The sequence below is a fragment of the Sciurus carolinensis genome, chromosome 15 (genome assembly GCF_902686445.1).
Source record: "Sciurus carolinensis chromosome 15, mSciCar1.2, whole genome shotgun sequence".
Classification (NCBI taxonomy): Eukaryota; Metazoa; Chordata; class Mammalia; order Rodentia; family Sciuridae; genus Sciurus; species Sciurus carolinensis.
Window position 1 is genome coordinate 82,383,903 of NC_062227.1, and position 22,120 is coordinate 82,406,022.

The window sequence follows — 22,120 nt, forward strand, 5'->3', positions numbered from 1 at the left end:
CAAGAAGCAGCACAGGGCACGGAGAGGACAACGCTGGGCTGCCTGAGAGCCTGTCCCTGGGCTCCACAGTCCTCTGCCCTTCCAGGGGCTCTCAGCACTTGGTGGCTCTAAGGCCCAGGCACAGAGATACCACCTGGGGACAGATGGAATGTCAGAGACAAGCCGAAGAGAAGAGGAAGACACCAGGGAAATGGGCACAAAGTGCCTAGTGAGGGGCCCTCCAGCTAGGAGCTGTGAGCTGTGCCCAGGGAAGAGGGGCCCTCCAGCTAGGAGCTGTGAGACTATGTGCCCAGGGAAGAGGGGCCCTCCAGCTAGGAGCTGTGAGACTGTGTGCCCAGGGAAGAGGGGCCCTCCAGCTAGGAGCTGTGAGACTGTGTGCCCAGGGAAGAGGGACCCTCCAGCTAGGAGCTGTGAGCTGTACCCAGGGAAGAGGGGCCCTCCAGCTAGGAGCTGTGAGCTGTGCCCAGGGAAGAGGGGCCCTCCAGCTAGGAGTTGTGAGCTGTGCCCAGGGAAGAGGGGCCCTCCAGCTAGGAGCTGTGAGCTGTGCCCAGGGAAGAGGGGCCCTCCAGCTAGGAGCTGTGAGCTGTGCCAGGGAAGAGGGACCCTCCAGCTAGGAGCTGTGAGACTGTGTGCCCAGGGAAGAGGGGCCCTCCAGCTAGGAGCTGTGAGCTGTGCCAGGGAAGTGGGACCCTCCAGCTAGGAGCTGTGAGCTGTGCCCAGGGAAGAGGGGCCCTCCAGCTAGGAGCTGTGAGCTGTGCCCAGGGAAGAGGGGCCCTCCAGCTAGGAGCTGTGAGACTGTGTGCCCAGGGAAGAGGGACCCTCCAGCTAGGAGCTGTGAGACTGTGCCCAGGGAAGAGGGGCCCTCCAGCTAGGAGCTGTGAGCTGTGCCCAGGGAAGAGGGGCCCTCCAGCTAGGAGCTGTGAGCTGTGCCCAGGGAAGAGGGGCCCTCCAGCTAGGAGCTGTGAGCTGTGCCCAGGGAAGAGGGACCCTCCAGCTAGGAGCTGTGAGACTATGTGCCCAGGGAAGAGGGGCCCTCCAGCTAGGAGCTGTGAGCTGTGCCCAGGGAAGAGGGGCCCTCCAGCTAGGAGCTGTGAGACTGTGTGCCCAGGGAAGAGGGGCTCTCCAGCTAGGAGCTGTGAGCTGTGCTCAGGGAAGAGGGGCCCTCCAGCTAGGAGCTGTGAGCTGTGCCCAGGGAAGAGGGGCCCTCCAGCTAGGAGCTGTGAGACTGTGTGCCCAGGGAAGAGGGGCCCTCCAGCTAGGAGCTGTGAGACTGTGTGCCCAGGGAAGAGGGACCCTCCAGCTAGGAGCTGTGAGACTGTGTGCCCAGGGAAGAGGGACCCTCCAGCTAGGAGCTGTGAGCTGTGCCCAGGGAAGAGGGGCCCTCCAGCTAGGAGCTGTGAGCTGTGCCCAGGGAAGAGGGGCCCTCCAGCTAGGAGCTGTGAGCTGTGCCCAGGGAAGAGGGGCCCTCCAGCTAGGAGTTGTGAGCTGTGCCCAGGGAAGAGGGGCCCTCCAGCTAGGAGCTGTGAGCTGTGCCCAGGGAAGAGGGGCCCTCCAGCTAGGAGCTGTGAGACTGTGTGCCCAGGGAAGAGGGGCCCTCCAGCTAGGAGCTGTGAGCTGTGCCCAGGGAAGAGGGGCCCTCCAGCTAGGAGCTGTGAGACTGTGTGCCCAGGGAAGAGGGGCCCTCCAGCTAGGAGCTGTGAGCTGTGCCCAGGGAAGAGGGACCCTCCAGCTAGGAGCTGTGAGCTGTGCCCAGGGAAGAGGGGCCCTCCAGCTAGGAGCTGTGAGCTGTGCCCAGGGAAGAGGGGCCCTCCAGCTAGGAGCTGTGAGCTGTGCCCAGGGAAGAGGGGCCCTCCAGCTAGGAGCTGTGAGCTGTGCCCAGGGAAGAGGGGCCCTCCAGCTAGGAGCTGTGAGACTGTGTGCCCAGGGAAGAGGGGCCCTCCAGCTAGGAGCTGTGAGACTGTGTGCCCAGGGAAGAGGGGCCCTCCAGCTAGGAGCTGTGAGACTGTGTGCCCAGGGAAGAGGGGCCCTCCAGCTAGGAGCTGTGAGACTGTGTGCCCAGGGAAGAGGGGCCCTCCAGCTAGGAGCTGTGAGCTGTGCCCAGGGAAGAGGGGCCCTCCAGCTAGGAGCTGTGAGCTGTGCCCAGGGAAGAGGGGCCCTCCAGCTAGGAGCTGTGAGGCTGTGCCCAGGGAAGAGGGGCCCTCCAGCTAGGAGCTGTGAGGCTGTGCCCAGGGAAGAGGGGCCCTCCAGCTAGGAGCTGTGAGCTGTGCCCAGGGAAGAGGGGCCCTCCAGCTAGGAGCTGTGAGCTGTGCCCAGGGAAGAGGGGCCCTCCAGCTAGGAGCTGTGAGCTATGCCCAGGGAAGACTCGTGACACTCTGAGATGCAGATGTAACGGGCTGGTGCCATGGGGAGCCAGGAGACGTGGGAAGAGGTGTGGCAGAATTGGGGATGTGAGAGCTCTGGGCAGGGATGAGAACTGCTCCCCCGGGGACGTCCCTGCTGCCCCCGCCCTTGGCTGACTCCCATCCCTCACCAAAAAGTGGCTGCTGTCACTCCTCCCAGGCCCAGCTTGGCCTCCCTCAAGGACCAGGCATCCACTCCTGCCCCTTCTAGGCCCTTCTAGGCTCCACCCCATCACAGGCCACACATGGGCTCCAAGACACCCTCGCCCCTCAGATACCCCAACCCAAATGTCCTCAGCTCAGGGACCAGGGACTCCCTGGGCAGGTATCCCCTGCCCCCACTCCCAAGATCTGAAGCTCGGAGCATCCACACAGGTCCACAGGAGGAGCTTGAGGGTCACGGAGGGACCCCTGAGGGGAAGGTGATATGGCTCAGGGTTGGCTGCAGAGACACATGGCTGCCATTTGCCTCTGGACATGAGCAGTGTCCTCAGTGGAACCTGTGGCTGTGGGCAGTCATACGCTCTAGGCCCAGTGGTCACAGAGCTTCACATCCCAGCACCAGTAGCAATGGCCACCAAGACCTGCTCCTGCCCCACTAACAGGTAATCTCTGCTGGGCCTGACCCGCTACAAGTGTAGAAAGACACATCACTTGTCCCCCAGCCTCCTGGGACATCTGAAGATGAGGGCACCGTAAGGTGAGTGAGAACTGAAACCCCAGGTCCATAGGAAGTAGTCCAGCACCTGCTAATAGGGTACTGGGCATCAGTGATCTACATGGGAGAGGGACAGGGACAGGGACAGAGAGACAGTCAGCTACACAGCCACAAAGGGCTGTTGACCAGCTGGATGGTTTCTCTCTCCCCAGACTCTCTGGGGACTCTCTCCCTGGGTCAGTAGTGGAGGAACCCCCTGGGTCACCTGCAGGCAGCAGAATCATCTTCCAGAGCGGCTGCGGAGCTCCAGGAGGAAGCCCTGCAGGAGCTACTCCTGCCCAGCAGAACTGGGAGCAGCGAGGCCCGAGTTCCACACCGTGTTCTCAGCAGCACTCTTCAGGTCAGGTGGGAAGACAGCCAGGCCTGCTCGGGCACCCCTGTGGTCCCAGCTGTTCAGGAAGAGGAGTCAGGAAGATGGCTTGAGTCTGAGAGGTCAAGGCCAGCCTGGGTCACATGGAAAGACCCTGTCTCAAAATAGATAAGAAGGAAAGAAAGGAAAACAGACGGGGGGATAAACAGAATGGGTGCAGGCCCTCCGGACTGCCACCCAGCCTCAGGAGGGAGTCAGACACAACTGCAGCTCACGAGAACCCCCAGGACTCTGGAGACAGACGAGCGCTGCATGTCCAGGCAGGTTCACGGGACGGACCTGGGCTTGCTGGCTCTGGGACGGAAGCATCACTGTGGAGAGGTTTATGTTCATTTACACTTTGGCCAGATGCCACTTCCTGTTTCTAAGAAGAAATAAAGTCCTGAACAGGCTTATAAAAAGCTCCCCGTCTTCTTGGACATCAAACAGCCCCAACACAGCATCTTGATGGGTTAAGTGTAAATGAATCAGAAACACATGGATTAAATTTCCCTTGAAATGCGCTCCAGTTTAAAAATTAATGGAAAAAGTGCCTGGCAATACTTGTTTAGAGCTTTATTGAACCAAAACACTTTAAAAATAGTTTGGGAAGCGGGGCGAACCCAAGCTGTGGCTCGCCCTTCACCAGGGTGGATTCTGCTGTGTCTCGCCAGGCTGGGGTGCTCCTGGGGCAGCCAATGCCCTGTGAATGGCACATGGCTCTCCAGCAGAGAAAATGCCATGGCACACATAGAAAATGAAGTTGTTTGGTATCAGAATGAAAAAAATGGAAAGAACAGCCTCATTACCTAAGGCTGGGGGCAGAAATGGCTTACTTTGGGTTGTTAATTAAGAGATTTAGGTAAATAGTGGTTTAAAGAAAGTTACAATGTTGCCATCAGAAAACTCTTTGCTACTCCTACTACTATTACTATTTTGCTTACAGAAAACACTTGTAAGTTAACAGGGACATATCTGAAATCCTGCTGGGCTGTTCGAAGGAGCATCCTGCAGGCCAGGAAGTGACCTGGGAGCCCAGTGCTCTGGGGCACATCGTACATGGTGTTTGGTGTCTGCCACTTCTTGTTTGGACAGCACTGAGCATAGAAAATGAGACTGTCCCCAAGAGCAGGGGCCTCTGCCCTGGCCTTTGTGTGCATCCCTAAGTCCTAGCAGAGCTGGGCAGGAGGGCAGAGCTCTGTGGCCGGGACAGCGGGCTCCATTTGCACCCTGGTGTGGAAGTGCTCGCTCTTGGCCCGTGTCAGCCAGGTCGTGCAGGCCTTAGAAGGTCAGCTCAGCCCACTTGCGTTTTCTGGGAGGAATCAAGGTCAAACAGGACTTCTTCCTGCTCCGCACGCCAGGAAGCCCAGCGCACAGCGCCCCGGCGGCTTGTCTCTCCTCACGTTCATCTTCCTCACGGTCGGACAGCCACCCATGGCTCTGCTCCCCACCCTGAGGCAGAAGTCCGTCCCCCCAGGTGAGAGGCTCAGAGGCAGCCTCCCGCCTGCTGGATTCAGAGCTCCAACGATCCTGGATCTGCCCTGGTGCTGCCTTCTTCCTCAGCCTCCGGGTCAGGCAGCTTCCCTAGCCAGGTCGGGAGCCTCAGGCCTGTGTCCCTAAAACCTCCAGAGAGAGAGGACAGCCATGCCAGGAGCTTCAGAAAGGCACCAGGCTCAAGTGCCGGGTCTCAGGCACCACCGCAGGTTGTAGTGGGCGGGGGGGGGGGGGGGGGGGGGGGGGGTCCTGTGACTCCATTTGGAGTTTGGGCCAAGCCAACAGGGGTCCTTGAGTAAAGGTCATCTCTGACAGGGCAGTGCTGTGCTGAGAAGGAATGGCCTGGATTTATGTCTGTACCAGGGTCTGACCCAGAAGGGCATGCCCCCCATGGTCCTTGTAGCTGGCACTCAGAAGGAGGCTAAGCAGGGCATGTCCAACCCCTGTGAAGAAATGCAGGGAAGGACACAGTACCCTGTGATGTGTCATGGTGTATTGATCTATTTTTCATAACCATCATGAAATACTTGAGGCAGGCTAATTTTATAAAGGAAAGAGGTTTGTTTAGCTTGTGGTTCTGGAGGTTTGAAGTGGAGGGACCTCATCTGGTGGTCTTCTTGTGGCAGAGGCTCAAGGTGGGGGAACTCACCTGGTGCCCTCTTGCTGGCAGGGGCCTGAGAGGACACAGGGCATCATGAGGCAGAGACTGATCCTTCTGCTCTCAGGGTCACCAGGGTCCAGGCTGAGGGCCTCATCCCATCCAAGCCCTCCCAGAGGCCATCTGTGGGCCACGTGGAGGATGCAGCTCCTCTGCCCGGTGCCTCAGAGGGAGCCCGTGTGCCGGGGAGCGTGCAGACCACAGTACATGGCATCCTGGAGGGATAAAGCCAGTCCTGCGTTGGGTTCCACACACTGGCTTAAGCAACAGGAAGTTTCCATCCCACAGATCTGGAGGTCGGGTTCACACGCCATCAGGAGGCCTCCTGGCCCTCCAGCGCTGGGCCCTGGTGTCTCCTGCCTGATGGCCACCACTCCTGGCCCTCCAGCGCTGGGCCCTGGTGTCTCCTGCCTGATGGCCACCACTCCTGGCTCTCCAGCGCTGGGCCCTGGTGTCTCCTGCCTGATGGCCACCACTCCTGGCTCTCCAGCGCTGGGCCCTGGTGTCTCCTGCCTGATGGCCATCACTCCGGGCTGCCCCTTCCTCACAGGGCCTTGCCTTTGTGCCTCTGCCCCCGCTTATGAGAACACTGGTCATTTGGGGGACCCAGTGACCTCCTTTACCATACCTGCAAGACCCTATTTCCAGATGAGGTGACAAGTCAGGTGACAGGTGACAGGGTCAGACCTTCAGTGTATTTCCAGAGGACACAGTTCAACCCACAATAGCATTGTTCCGAGGCAGCGGTCAGTGGGCACCACGCCACATTGCCTCCCAGCAGCCCTGCAGGGAGTGGTGCCCACTGGTGTGCAGAGGACAGAATTCAAACACGGCTGAAGGGAACCAACCCCTGGAAGGAGGACTTCTGGGAGCTGATGGAGCTACATAAAAGCACAATCCCTGGAAGTCTCTGGAAATGGACCCAAAGGCAAACGGTGACAAAGAAGCTGCTGTCGAAAACCCACATGGGCCTGTGACATCTGAACCACAAACATGCCCCCGGCTCAGTGAGTGTAGACCCCTCCTTCGGCCAGCCATGGATGGAGACTCAGCCCCCTGCACAGCTCCCCACGAAGGGCTTTGCCTGGGAAAAGCAGGACACCGGTGTGCCCACTGTCCCACCTGCTGGCTGCTGGGCAGGGCCAGGGGGACCTGCTGGAGGAATCAGGCTCTGGTCTCCCAGACTCCACGCACAGATTCCGGCTGGTCTGAGGCTGACCTGATCCCTGGCCTCAGCTCAGGAGGCAGTGTCTCCAGGTCAGGGCGGGAAAGCCAGGGGAACCTCAGGACGCTGCTCCCACAGGCTCAGCCCTGGAGGGGGCCATCCTGACCGAAGCTCATGTTTAAAACCTGCAGACAACAGAAATGCCAGTGAGAAGGACCAGACGTCGGCTCTAAAAGAAAAGGCTTTAAACCATCCACAGGAAACACATGCTGCTCTCAAGCGAGGCTTCACTGACGAGTGTGTACCACACCAGAGACCACCGAGAGAGGTGAAAACACAAAGGACCACGCAGACCAGAGACCACCGAGAGAGAGGTGAAAACACAAAGGACCACGCAGACCCTGGAGCGGGATGGAGGAAAGGACGATAAGCTGGGGAATGCCTTTCTGGGAGGAGTCAGCAGCAGAGGAAGAAGTTGTCAACCTGAAACATGTCACCAGAGGCCATGAAACCTCAAGAGCACCTCAGAGGAATGAGGTGTACTCCTGAGTGTGCCTGCATGCACACAGTGAGAGCACGAGACAGGAGAGAGAGAGAGAGAGAGAGAGAGGAGAAAAAATACTAAAAGCCATTTGGCTAAAAATGTCACAAACTTGTTGAAAAACAACCTACCTGTCCAGGAAGCTCAGTGATCCTCAGGTATACTCAGACCCACAAACTGATATAGTAAAAATGCTGAAGGTCAAGGATGAGGAGGAAATCTCAAGAGCAGAGCAGAGAAAATGGCTCGTCCCTTACCAGGGAACCCCAACAAGGCTAACAGCTAACGTCAAAGCAGAAACTACTGAGGTTAGAAGCCAAGGAGATAACAAGGTGCTCAAAGAAAAACCTCTGCCAACCAAGAATCCTACACTCAGCCAAGCTTTCTTTCAAAAGCTAAGGAGCAATAAAGACTTTCTAGAGAAATGAAAACTGAGAATTTGTTGCTAGTAGACCCACCCTGTAAGAAGACTACAAGAAGTTCCCACGACTGGCCAAGAAAGCCTGGGTGGCAATCAGAAGCCACCAGGAAGCACTGCCACTAAAGGAAATTGTGTGATTCTGTAAAATGGCACAGATGCACATTTTCTCTTTTCTTCTCATAACTCACTAAAAAGAAATTGTATAAAATGTGTATGGAGCATAGTGTTTGGCCTTAACTTACAGAAACATAGTAGATGTGTAATACATTGTCCAAAAACACCACCAGGGAGGTGGGTGGGCACATAGCGTCCAACACAGGAGACCACCGCAGACAGTGAGGGAATAACTGCCACAGGTACTGTTGTGTGCACCGTGGTGGAACAGAGCACGAACAGGGGACAAGCAAGGCAAGCCACATAGAAGTGTTACTCCTGTATGCCACTGGAGACCTAGGGCTGGCGGTGAGCCTGATGGGTGGCACACACAAGAGCAGCCACTGAAGAGACAGAGAAATATCTGTCAGAAAGAAAAGCTGCATTAGGAAACAGTCACTTAGTGCAAGGACAGCAAAAAGGACGGCTGGGAGATGTGGAGAAAGCAGAGGACAGGGAGCGAGACCATGAGGCGCCCGGAAGCCCAGGCAGAGGACAGCGTCCTTCAGCGTGCTCTCTCGGGACACTCAGACTGGAGACACATGAGAGGGTAGCGGGTGGGCCCTGCAGACAGCTACTTCAGAGGAGCCGAGTGACCACACCTGTATTGGGCGCAGCGGATGGAACAGAGGGCGTCGCCAGACAGTGCTGTGGTTGGGTCTCTGCGTGCCCGTGATGGGCCGGGTGTGGAAGGCTTTGTCCCTACGTGTGCCACGGGAGGTGGTGGAGCCCAGAGAGCTGAGGATGATGGGAGTGTTCCGGTCACTGAGGCTGTGCCCTCAGTAGCCCCCTTCTCCTCTTCTTTTTGCTTCCCAGCAAGGTGAGCAATTCACTCCACCACATGCTCCTGTCATGATGTGCCGCCTCTTCACAACCTCATAGCAACAGGGCTACTTGATCATGGACTGGAGCCTCCAAAACTGTAAGTCAAAATAATCCTTTTATCTTTATAAGTTACTTATCTCAGGTATTTTGTTATAGTAATAGAAAGATGACTGACACACAGCTTAAGAGGAACATTTCATAAAGATAAAAGGGCCAAATGACCGAGAAGATATATTAATTATAACCATATATACACCTAACAACTAAGTTTCCTCATAGTTGGGGGAAAAAATGGAAGACTGAAAGGAGAGCTGTAGTTCTTCAGTAGAGTGGGGACTTCGATACTCCACTTTCAACAATGGATTGTGTGACCTGAAAACAGCCTCAGCAGCAGAATAAATTGGTTAGGCCTCTTAGCTGACACCCACGGAGCACCCACCCAGCAAAGCAAAGGCACACTTCAGGACAGGCCTCATGCTGGACTGTCTTAGGGAAAGCCTCTCCGGCAGCAGGAGGCAGAACAGGGGAGGCGCACAAAGGCTGGCAGCAGAGCGGGTATGGACTGGGCAGAGCAGATGGGGACCCTGTGGAGGAGGAGGGGCAAGGAGAAAGTGCTGGGGTGGGAGGAGTCACCAGGAGGGAGGGTGGAGGGGTGCTGCACAGCCTCTCCAGGCAGGGCAGTGGGGGCCGGAGGACACCAGGTGCCAGCTGAGCAGCTCAGCCTCAGGATCCGAGGGCCTGTGCGCACACCAGAGCGAGGGGAGCCAACTGACTGGCCAGCTGGTGATGAGTGGTCAGACCTCTTGTTAGCCAGCTGTCCATCACTGAGACAAAACCCCTAGGTGATGCAAGTTCCACTGCATCTGCCTGTGGCCTCAGAGGCTTCAGTCCACGCCCGGCGGCTCTGCTGCTCCTGAGCCTCTGGTGATGGCGCCCACACATCGTGATAGGCCATAAAGCAGAGCTGCTCCCTCGTGGCGTCTGGGAAGCAGACCGAGGTCGGGGCTTGGGTCCCGGTTCTCTCCAAGGACCCACCCCAAGTGACCGCAGGTCTCCATGGGCCAGCCTCCAAATGTTCCACCACTCCCCAAGAGCACCACGGGCTGGGGCCAAGCCTTCAACAAGATGCGAACCATGGCGGACCTGATGGCACTGTATGACATGGGTAGGGGCTGACTTAGGCAGAGACCAATGAAGAAGGCTTCAGCATGGATCCAGGGCCGCGGGCAGTTAAAGAGGTATTCCCCAAGCCAGAGCACAGTGTAGGATCGCTGAACCCTACACTTACGGCCCAGTGAGAACACCCTAGCACCTGAAAGGAGTCTGAAGGTGCCGACACAGGTGGATAACAAAAGGGGCCCTTCTTTCCCAATTCAGCCACAGCTTTGAGACTTGCACCGGCTTTCAAAAATGTCAGCAGTTTACGTAAACATAAATAAGCTGCCTGAGGGCAGTGGGCAAGTTAGCCTGCAGCAGGCCCTGGGTTCAGTTCTCTGCAGCATTAGAAACAAACAAACAAACAAAGACCCTTAATTTCCCATGATTTTGGCGTGATAATTTCATCCTGCTCCAGGTTCTGGCTAACAGCCCATGTTCCACGTGGACTTCTGGGGACAAGGGCCTTTGGGCCTCAGTTGCTATCAGGAGGAAGAGATGAACCCACCCTCCCTATCTATCTAGGAGTCTACTCAGAGGCTCCAAGGGCATTGAGATGGAACTTCAAAGAGACTGCTGTGGCTCAGAATGTCGCTACTGAGGGATGAGAGACAGTAGCTCCATGTGACCTTCACTGGTAAGAAGCCTCCGGGTCAGCGGTTCAGTAGAGGGGCAAGGGCCTACTGGCCCAGCGCACCTGACGGCCAAGCCCTGCGCGGAGGCCTCGGTGGCTGCAGGGTCCCAGGTCCTCCCAGGGTAGGAGCTCCAGCTCGGAGGGAGCAGGCGGCACAGCCAGGCCGGGCTCAGATCCCCAGGCCTGCCCTGGCAACGCCCTGGCGCGGATGGCGGCTGGTGGCAGCGGCCTTTCCACCTTGGGTTTAGGAACCTGAGCAGCAGCGACTGTAGTCTCTAGAAAACGTCGGACGGTGAGGAACACCCAACTGCGCTCCGGGGAAAAGGATCTGGCTTCCAAATACTTCCAAACTGGTAAGGTTCTAGGGGTGATTCTCCCCAATAATCACAGAAACAAATCCACAGTAATCTAAAAATAGTCTTGTTTTCTGTCCTAAGCTTCTTTTAACTTTGTTAGTCATCACCAACTCTTAAAATAAAATCCGTGTAACGTCTCTCCTAGTAGCAGCTATAAACAAACCCCGAGAGGCGGCCGGAGGAAGAGGAAAGGCGGCAGAAGGGCCGCTCCGGGAGCACAGGACGCAGGCCGGTGCCCGCGGTGGCCGCAGGGCCGAGCGCACAGCGGCGAGCTGGCCGCGCTCCGCGCGCCGCCCCTCGGGTCTCCCAGCGCCCTGGCGCGCCGCCACCGTGGTCCCGGCAACGGCATTAAACAGAGGGAAACAGGCCCGGGATTCCGTCACCCGCCGGGGATAAGGAGGGCATTGAGACAGACAGGAAAGAGCTTTGCTGGATGGGGTGGAAAGTTATTTATTGGGGGAGGAGCAGACGGAGGAGGGAGAGAAGGAAGAGGAGGAGGAAGAGGGAGGGAAAAGGAAGCGGAGGGCGGGGAGGGGAGGGGGAGGAGCCCCGGGGGAGGGGGAGGGGAGGGGGAGGGGGAGGGGAGGGAGGGGGAGGGGGAGGGGCGGCGGCAGCCCGGCGCTGGGGGTGCGGGGTGCGGACGCGCGGGCGGGCTCAGGCGCGACTTGCCAGGCCGCCCCGGCTCGCGGGCGCCCTCGGGGACTCGCCGGCGGTGCTCCTGTCGCTCGTGGCCCTGTGGGAAGAAGGCGGCGAGAACGCAACTCTCCGCGCGAAGCTGGCTCGCAGGGCTGGGGGCCACGGGGTATATGGGAGTTTTTTTTAAAGGAGAGGCCGCGGGCAGCGCGGCCCTGGCCCCCTCTAGCGGCGGCCTCTTTCTGTCTCGGAGCGCCCCATCCTCGCGCGGTCACTCAACACACACGTCTTCGCGGGGTCCCCAGGGGCCCCAGTACCCTCGCCCCGCCCCACCCTTACCGACCCCTGGGCTGCGGCGCTCGGGACGCCCGGGCGAGGGCCAGGCCGCCTCCCTGTGGTTGCAGGTTCGCAGGTGGTCACACTTGAGGGGTCTGGTGCTAGCAGTGGCAAGGCAGTCCCCCTCCTCCGCTCCCTCCGGGCACCTCTCTGCTTGGCGGAGACCCGCGGTGCAGAAGGGAACTTAGTTCTGTTGAGTGGAAGCCGCGGGAAGGAACCCAAAGATGATAGGGTCAGGGTTAGCACCTTCCTCAGGTTTAACGTCGAACCCGGTTGGCCAGCGCCACTCACTGGTGGGATCAAATGTTGACCCAAGTCCTTTCCCCTCTCCGCCCCCATATCCCTGAGTCCTGGGGTGTAGATCCTTTGGGGCACCCACTGGCACAGTAATACGCCCAAGAGTCCCGCATCTTCTTGGGCCCCTCGGAGAACACTTTTTTTTTTTTTTTTTTTTTTTTTTTTTTTTTTGCTTTGGGGCTTATTTTAAACTACATAAGGTGTGAATAGACCCATGATTTCTATGTACCAGGTATTCTCCCCCCAAAGCCCACCTCAGCATTCCAATCCTTTCCATCCAAAACCAACAAGAAAATATGGTCCGGTTTTGGCAGTTGAGGGGCACGCTAGGGGAAGAGGGCAGATTTGAAAAAGAGAAGTTTACAGTGACCCGGGACCGCATCCTCAGAAGTTACCTAGCACCAGCCCCCAAAGCCACACCGCGGGTCAGAACCCCCACAGTTGCGCCTACAAAATGTACTTACCCCCTCCCGGTGGGGGGGGGGCAGCGCGGGACTATTCAGGGTCCAGAGGAAGGTCTGCGCAGGTGCGCACGCTCTCCTTGACATCCCCTTCCTCAGCTCATGCAACAGGCAATCTGGGTCACACAGATATTTACAGAATAAAAACGACGGTATCTGGACTTCCCGGGACGGCCAAACAATCTGTTAGTAATTTAACGGGATGGGAATTTCCTTTCTCGGGTCTGCCAGTGGAAGCGCTTTTCCAAATTTCCACAGCAGGGGAAGCCTGCGATTTTACATAATGACTTCAGCATGCAGGGCTTTCTCTGCACCCCTCCCCCGCCTCCTACGCCCCCAGCCCCTCATTAAGCAGAGTGTTTTTCTCTCGGGACACCGCGTGGACCCAGGCGTCTGGTCTTGCCTGTTTATCCGCCTCCTCTTCGTGCGCTCCTTCTCTCCTATTTCGTTCCCACCAGCCCTCGTGTCCCTCACCCGTGCTTGAGCCCATTTCCTCCTCGTGCGCCCCTGCCAGCCCTTTTGGCCCCAATCCCCCCACGTCTTATGCGCCTCTGCTCTCCCCGGGGTTCCCCTACCCACTCCCTGGTGTTCTGCCGGCCTCCGGGCACCCCTGCTCGCCCTTTGTGTCCCTGTTGCCCGCTGGTGAGCCCCTTCAATCCCAGTGCGCCCCGGCCCACCCCCGGGCGCCTCTCTGGCCCGGCGAGCAGCGGCTGTGGCACAGGGAGGGCGGCGCTCGGAGACGAGTCCCCCGGGCCCCGCGCCGGCTCGGGCGGGCAGGGGCGTGATGTCACGGCAGGGAGGGGGCGCGGGAGCGGCCGGGCCGGCGGGGAGGCGGGGGAGGTGTTTTCCAGCTTTAAAAAGGCAGGAGGCAGAGCGCGGCCCTGCGTCAGAGCGAGACTTGGAGGCTCCGGACTCGGCGGCAGAGTCGCTGCGCGGGATCCAAGCGGCCCGGAGCGAGCTCCGGCGGTGCACACCTCCAACCCGGGTCTGCCACGCGCGCACACCCCCATGACAGCTTTCCGCGGCTCGCGGCGCTGAGCGGGCCCAGCGCGTGTCCGCAGGGGAGAGGTCCTACTCCCGGCGCCCGCCGCCGACTCCCGCTCCTCCTCCCGCTGCTCGCCGCCGCCGCCGCCGCCGCCGTCGCCGCGTGGATGCCAAGTACCAGCTTCCCTGTCCCTTCCAAGTTTCCACTCGGCCCTCCGGCAGCAGTCTGCGGGAGCGGAGAAACTTTGGGGCCCGCGTTGCCCGCCGTCAGCACCATGAAAGCGGCGGAGGAAGGTAAGCCCGCGCCCTCTCCGCGCCCACTGCCCACCACCCGCCGCCGAGCCCCACGACGGATCCACCCGGGACCCTGCGCCCCGACGGGATCTGTGGGCCCAGGGAGGGCGCGGGCGGCCGGAGCCGCACAGATTGGGAAGGTGTCCCCCCACCCGGTGATTCCCCGGCGCAGCCCTGATTTCAAGCGCGCTTTCTTGCCAATAGGTGTCTCCTCTTCTCTAGCGAGGAGTACGCGAACTTGGCGGTGGCTGGGGCAGCCTCGCCGCGATCCGGGCTGTGGAAACAGTTCAAAAGCGAGCGATTTGGGAACCAGGCGAGGTAGGGCTGTCAGAGCCACAAAGGACACTTTGTGATGAGTGAGGTTCTTTGGCTACGAGGCATGGCCGGGTTTATTCTCGAGGGCGGCTTGGGGCGAAGAGCAACCCCGCGGCTTGAGGTTTGGGGTTCTGCGCCTTTCCAGTCTCCGCCCTTAGGCACCTCTTCCTGAGCACCCTCCTGGGGCGACGCAGGTGGTCGAGGCCGCTAGGTACCTCAAGGCGTGGTCAGGGCTGTGGTCAGGATTGTGGTCAGATGTCTCCCTGAGCACAGACTCTAACTCAAGCCATCCTTCTTCGTGTAGACCAGAGAATTTCAGCGTAGAAAAGGCTTTAGGAAAGGTTGGAATGGGGCCTCCAGGGTTCGAGCTGCTTCTTCCTGGTAAAGATGCCTCAGTGCCTGGCCTGACCTGTTGATGGCCCTGGTTTACATCCAAGCCCCTGTCCCCTTAAAAGAACCATCACAGTAACAAACCACCAGTAGGCTCTGCAGGTGTTTTTGAATACAGCCTGGAGAGGGATGGTTGGCATTGCTGGGAGGGATTCAGACGTCCCACACGACTTGGAAACTGGGAGACGCCTCTTTAAATTTCTTATTAGCTCTGAAGCATGTTACTTAAAATCATTGCAAGAAAGCTGGCAAACCTGCGGATGCTAGTGAGTTCTCACATTTTCAAGGGCAGAAGTCCTCCTGACAAGCACTTGAAAGGAAATGCTTGTTTCCTGCACGGTTCTAATAAACGTTCCGGGCCCTCACACTGGAACTGCAGCTCCCATAGACTGCCAGCTTTGGAGACCTTGCTTATCTTCAACAAAGATGAGCTCAAGACCTTACACTCAACACAAGAGGATCATTATTTCCAGTGTCATGATGTCCCATGTAGGAAGCGTCTTGTGAAATTTGGATAAGACATTGCTTATGTTTCTTAGAATTTCATTTCTACTTTAAAAAAAAAAAAAACTTAAATGTTGAAACATCAGGCAATGTTTTAATGTTTATACATTACACATGTTTACTCTTGCTGTGAAGTGTAGGGTTTGAATTTTGAACCCCTGGACACTTACTTCCTCACATATTTATCACTGCTAAAAGAAAAAAAAAATCTAAGTTTAGATTTCTTTGAAGAATTAGTGTGTCATTCCATAGTACAAACATTTTCTTTTTTCTCTTACAAGTTGAAAACATGTTTGTGGAGATAGTGGTTATTTTTCACATTTCACTTAGGAAAATAAGTTTGAAAATGCCACACTAAAAGCCAATGGCCTAGGGACTACACAGTTATGCTGTGTTTAAAGGGACTAAAAAATTGGGCTATCCAGAAAGTGGGACCCAATCTTGTGTATGGACCAGCCAAATATGGGAGGGAAGGTGGCTGGCTGGCATCTGCTATAGCTGAGGCCTGCAGGGAACTGGCTCATGTCCTTCCTGAGTGGGTGTGACCAAGGCATCAGCTGCCCTCTTCAGGGCCTGGGTGATTACCAGGATGTCCCCAGTTTAATGAGCATCTGGTGGAGTTCATTAGGCACTGCTGGTTTTGAAGGCCCTATGCTATTCTCCCCTGAAGAATGCCAAGAAATGCAGGCCTTTAGGTAGCCACCCAGTCAGAGGGTGCCCCACAGGTTCTCCAGAGTCAACAGAGCTTACCCTGTTTCACACACTCAGCTTCATGGCATTGTTTCCTAGTCCAGATTAGAAAATGCCACAGAGCTTGCACCCTGCTTTATCACAGCCAGCACTGGAGATCTGCATCCCATTAACATCCTGCAGCCTCTGGAGGCTCCAAACTAAACACTTCAATCAAGACCTGAGTGTTTGCTGAACTGACAAATGGGGATCCAGAACAACAGCTCCACACCAAGCTTGGGAAGACAGGCAAGGGGCTGGCAGGAAGCACAAGGGTTGGTTTAATACACAGCTGCCCAGTGTGATAGCCTGAGCTGGGGACGTGGATGAGGAGGGAGCCAATCTAGCCTCTGAGAAGAACTCTTTGACTTCCCAACAGGGCCTGGGATCTGTGGCACATGTGCACATATGTGAGCTGATTCTCAGTAACAGTTTAGCAGAACACTTTAGTCTAAACAGATGAGGCAGCCTGCTATTTGTATGTAAGTTTTTGGTAGTGATGAAAAGGTAGCTGAAGTAAAATTAAATAAATAAATAATAACAAGAAGAGAGAAAATGAAATGTTGATGCTTCTCCACAGAAAACAGAACTTCCATTTACCCAAAGGTCAGCAGAAAAGCAAACTAAAACAAAACAAGGCTCCAACATGCATCTCAAAGTGAGAACTATTATTAGAAACTAAATCAGGCCAAACCTAACCATAGTTTATCACGGGAGAAAACCAGCCATTGGGAAAGTGTGCTGGGAGAGGCAGCACACGTGAGGCCAGGTTAACCGCCTCTGGAAAAAGCCAGCCCCAGGGCCTCAGGACAGAAAGGGCGACTCTGGGGATCAGCAGCGGTAGGGTGGTGCTGACCTCCCTCCCTTTCCTTCCTGGCTCCCTCCCATCTTCTGATGCTCAGCCTCCCACTCTAGCCTGGCCACCATTTTGCTGGTATTCCAGATGTTGGTTTTAGGTGGTGCCAAGAGGTGTGGAAAGTTAGAACAAAAAGCTGGAAGAGACAGGAAAAGGATGGACCGGCTCCCAGCCCAGCCTTTCCTATTGACGGAATGTGCACGAGCTGCTCTGTGCCCCGCCCGGGTAAACATCCAGCTCCTGCTCAGGCTCAGCTTTGAGGCCGTTGAAATGCCCGGTGAATGGCAGGCGAGTCCTGGGGACGCCTGAGTGTGCAGTAGACGAGCTGGGGAACTAATGAGGCCGGTTGACAGGAAAGGAACGGCTGCTATGAATTAGGCAGGACTAAGCGTGGTGCGCGGGTAACTCCGATGTGCGAAGCACCTGTGTTGCAGGAGTTAATCCGCAGAGGAGAACACTGGGGACCCTACAGAATGCCTCCTGTCCTCCTGGCGCTTTCCGGTATTTCTTTAGCAACGGGGCCTGGCAAATGCTGTCCCGGAATTTACTGCTTGAAGTTGCAGAACTCGGTGGCAGGTTGGGGAAGTGCTCCCCAAGGCAAGCCTTTCCCCCGCTGGGGCTTCACGGGCCCAGGGTCCACCTGCGGACTCGGGCAGCCACTGAGAGGCCCGGAGATGCTCGCGGTTTGAAAGCTGGTTTCTTTTTAAACTTTTCGACCAATCCAGCAGACGTGGTCTTTGTCCTCGTGGAGGGGACCAGCCGGACCTGCCGCGCCTCCTCCACGCCCAGTCGAGGAACTGCTGCAAGGAGGCCGGTCCTCGCCGCAGCTCCAGCCCTGCCAGCCGCCCGCACCTCCCCGCATTCGGTCAGGGACCCGGGGCCTGCGGGGACCGCGCCCGGACTAGCGCGCGGAGTTTATTTAAAACTCGGAAGCCGGCGGCCGCGAGCGGCTTGTTTATGTAAACCCGGAAACACCCGGGGGGACTGGGGCGGGACCGGGCTGGGAGGGGACAGGGGAGGGGACAGGCCGGAGGGAGGGCGGGGGCGCGTCACGCCGAGGACGCGCCGCGAGCGCCGGGCTCACCGGCCGCCGCGCGACCCCGACATGACGCGTCTGGAGCAAGACCCGGAGTTCGACTTCGAGTTTCTCTTCGAGTTCGACCAGGGCGGCGAGGCCGCCACAGGTGGGTGGGCGGCGGGGGCCGGGTGGGAGACGCTGTCCTCGCCTGGCCCTGGGGACCTGGGCCGCCCTCCTCGCGCGCCCTGCGCCCGGCCCGAGCGGCGCGCGGGGCCGGAGGCGAGCTGACCGCGGGAGGCCACCTGTGGGCCCGGCCGCCCGCGCCCAGGTGGCCACCTGGGCCCCGGGCCCGGCGGACGTGGAAGGCAGCGGGCTCCCGAGAGTTCGCGCAGGCCCTTCCCACCAGCCCTGCCCCCGGGAGGCGAGTGTCCGAGGCGAGGGACTTGGACCTGGTCGTCCCGGGACAGATGGTCAGCGGCCCTGCCAGAGGGCAGTAGGAAGCCGTCCTCGGAGAGCGGCGCTGCCCCGGGCCTGGGCAGAGGCCGAGCCGGGAGCCCGGCCTGGCGCCCACCGCCGCGCCCCCTCCAGGAAGGCTTCAGACTTTGGTTCCCAGCTTACACCAGAGCTGCCGCCAACAGGGAGCCCTTGCCTTCTTTCATTTTCTGTTCTCTGTCAAAAATAAAGGTTCCAGTTAACAAAAGACCTGTGGCCCCTCCCCCACGTTGACATTCTTGAATAAGAATGAGAGCTGAGAATAATGACAGCCTGTCACAGGGCAGACTAGCCCCGCAGCAGCCCGCCGAGCTCACTCCCAGTGCTTGAATGGCACCCCACCTGTCCTGTTTCCCGTTGGCTCCAGCCGGGTGGGTCTCCCCTGCTAGCCTCAGGGTCCCCGTCCCAGCCCAGTTGCACAGAATTGATGGAACAGAATGGGACCCTTGGGAAGGGAAGTGCTTCCATCTCTGTAGTGACTTAGAGAATTTTCCGTAGCATTCGCTACCTGCTTTTAAAAACTTGCATGTCGATCTTTTCTCATCTTTCTCTCTCTCCTCCTCACTTTCTCTATCCTCCTGGCTTCCTGGCTTTCACACTCTTTCTTGCACACGCCCTTTCTCCTTCCCTTTCTTTTCCTCTCATTTTCTCTCTTACCCTGCAGGGAGACATTCTGTTTGCTTAATAAACTCCCTTATGTGGAAAAAAAAAAAAAAAAAAAAAAAAAAACTTGAATGCCTATTCATCTTTTTAAATTTTTAAAATCTGTTCTAGTTAGTTATACATGACAATAGAATGCATTTTGTAGTATGACTTCTCATTCTTCTGGTTGTACATGATGTGGAAACATGCCGGTTGTGTAGTCATTTATGCACACAGGGTAATAATGTCTGATTCACTCTACTGTCCTTCCTACCCCCACCCCCCCCTTCATTCCTAATGCCTAGTCCAAGGTACCTCTATTCTTCCCTAGTGCCCTTCCCCCATTGTGAATTAGCATCCACACATCAGAGAAAACATTCTCCGCCTTTGTTTTGGGGGGATTGGCTTATTTCCTCTTGTCATGACATTCTTGTTCATCTTTGACAAGAGATGTTCTACCGTGCTCCTCCATGACCCCTCCCCAGTATGTTCTCTCACAGGTTCCTTTTCATCCTATTCCAACCCTAAAGATTCTAGGGCTCTGGGTCAGTAGGAAGCGAGACAGGTGTGAATGGGAAAGAGACAGCTCTTGGGAAGAGAGTTGGGGCAGGAAGTGGAGATCTGGGCTGGCCCTTGGGCCCCTTTTGGCTTTCCAGCCTGGGATTTGGCTGCTGCTAGCTTTCCCCCATCCTGAAGTTCCTTCCATCTTCCTTGGGCTCTCATTCTTGATTTAGCGGTTCCATCAAAGGCGCTTTCTATCTCGGCGTTGACCCCATTCCAGGCCTCTTCTTCCCATGTCAAAGTTGGTCCAGAGGAGACCCATCCATTGTGGCCCTGTCTCCTTCCATGACCTTGGCAGGCCTGTGTCTTCAGGGTGAAGTGGCCAGCATGGTTGGGCACAGGCTCCACTGCCTCCCCTTGCTGGTTTGCCCAGCAACTACTGGCTGGAAGCCCAGCAAGAAGAGCAGGGACCAGGACCCAGGGCCTTTCTCACGGATGGACTACAGTGTGAAGGAAGCTGTGGCCCGCAGGCTGCTCAGGGAGGAGCACTCGCAGCTGCTGCCTTGAAGGAGGGTGCTTGTTGTGATCCTGCAGACCCCAGAGCTGTGCAGCATGGGCTGCAGGCCCAGCTCAGGCAGATCCTCAGCAGTCTCAGTACCATGGCCCCTTCTGTGGCTTCCCTGCACATCATGGGGAGCTGGAAGCTGTGGGTGGGTGGCTTCCGTGGGCTTCTTCCTGTGATGCTGATGGTTGATCCAGCCAGGCTTATCTGGGGAAAGAACCCCCAGGGCAGCCCCTTGCCACTGCCACAGTGTACACCCTGCCCTGAGGGGATACTGTGAGCTTGGGGCCCCAGAGAGCAGGCAACCTGAGATTTGGGTGGCAGATGAGTTGGGGGCACATCTTCCCCTCCACATCCAGGCATGTTCCTCAGAAAGGTTCCTGATAGTTTTGATCTGAAACAGAATTTGAGGAGAGGCAAAGCTGCCTGGCCAGCTGGAGGCCTGGCTGGGTTCGATAGGCCCATCAGACTATGTCTCTCGTGCAGAGTACTCCTGGAGCTGGACTCTTGAGGCTGCCTTTGGAGCATCCCTGCTAAGTCTGTGTCCTTGCTGGAGAGAAGCCTCCAGGAAGTGGCACCTCCATGTTGGGGGGTGGCAGGCACTGGACAGAGCTCTGGGCAGGGAGGCCAGGGATGGGAAGAGCACCTTCCCCTTTTCACAGTGTCTGAGATAAGTTGCTGGAAACCATTCTATACATATGCAATATGCATCGTCCGTCACAAGTTATCATATTGCAATCCCTAGTCCTTCCCAGTACAGGTGGGAAAAGTGCTCTACGTTGTGTCTGAGCCTGGATATAAATAAAGAATGAACAGTTCACAGTCAACTGCAAAACAAAGTAGCACCAAGTTTTGCAGATTATGCTGAGTCCAAAAATCAAGACTTTGTCAAAAAGGAAGTGGCCAGCTCTGAGCACAGGAGGTGCCTGGGCAAATGATATAGGAGTGAGGAGGTGGACTGCCCTGCGGTGGACCCGGGGCAGGAGGGTCTCCCTGCCCTTCCCCTTTTTTTCTCCGCACACCTTTGCACCCACAATCTTGGGCCTTGCAGAGTCTCTTTGGAGGGAAAGACCCAGTTTTGTGGTTCTGCATTTCCAGCACTCTCAGCAGGTACAGCGTTAGATGTTCGTGGGAGAATGAAAAGAGGATTTTTAAAATCCTGTCCTGGGTAGAACAAGAGTGATGTTCATTCCCAGTGCCTGTATCTTCCTGTCTCCACCCAGCCTGCTGGGCCGCAGGTCTCCTCCTGGGGAGAAGGCAGGGCCCGGGCTCCCTGGGCTCAGGAAATAGCTGCTCTGCTCGTCAGCTGGGAGGCGGCCTGTGCTTCCCGCCCCAGGGCTTCTGTTTTCTAAGTTGTTTTGGCCTGCCTAAACTCTGCCAGCACTGTCACCCTGGTGACTTGGGAGGAAACTGGCCCCAGCCTGGGCCTGGCAGGAGTCTGGAACCTCCACATGGGCAGCTCTGGTGGCCTTCAGAGGTTCCTGTATGGGAAGGAGACAGTGCAGAGTCAGGCCCACTTTCAACAATGGGATGGTCTTCATTCCCCCAGGAAGATGGTCTGCCTGACGGGCCTGCCTCGGTGGCAGGAGGCCAGGGAGGGAAGCCTTGTCCTGAGGAGAGCCCCGGGCTCCCGCTTGGATTTGCCAAGGGTCAACATCTCGAGAAAGCATTCCAGTCTCCTATGAAGGCCTTGCTGCCTTCTCCTCAGATGTTTTGATCCAGGACAGGCTCATCTGTGTGAGCAGGACATTTTAGTTCTGCATCAAGTTCTTCCAAGGAACACCACAGCTAGTAAGGGATAGTTCGAATGCTTTCTTATTCTTTGAAAACAGATAATGTGGAAGTGAAGTGCACAACTGGGCAACACACTGGTGGTGCTGGAGGCGTGTGCTGATGGGGGCCCCGACTCGTGCTGTGCCATGGAACACGGCTGCTGTTTGTTGCTGCTGCAGCAGGCCCAGTTTCTGCCCCTGTAAATCTCTCTCCAGCACAGCAGCACCTCAGAACCTGTTGCTGTCTGTCACGCAACCATTCCCACACCGACCCCTCAGGTAGTGCCTGGGTGTGCTGAGTAATGCTTCAAACTGCAAGGCTGCACATGGACTGGAGCTGCTGTGTTCTGTGTGGTGCCAGCGTATGCCGCCTCACTCCTTCCCCTGGACCCCGTAGCCCCACTGCCTATGTGCAGAGAGCTGTGCCTGCCTGCCAGCATTCGGAGGACAGGACCTGGCTGGCGGG

General features: G+C 57.1%; 1 protein-coding gene across 1 annotated transcript in view; it reads left to right on the top strand.

Annotated features, from left to right (window-relative positions):
* The first annotated feature begins 13,469 nt into the window (after window positions 1-13,469).
* Nfatc1 (nuclear factor of activated T cells 1) overlaps window positions 13,470-22,120 on the top strand; it is a 109,050-nt gene continuing 100,399 nt past the window's right edge. Inside the window, 1 exon segment of the mRNA XM_047526258.1 lies at window positions 13,470-13,873. Coding sequence (XP_047382214.1) covers window positions 13,747-13,873 — 127 coding nt within the window. The 5' untranslated portion in view covers window positions 13,470-13,746.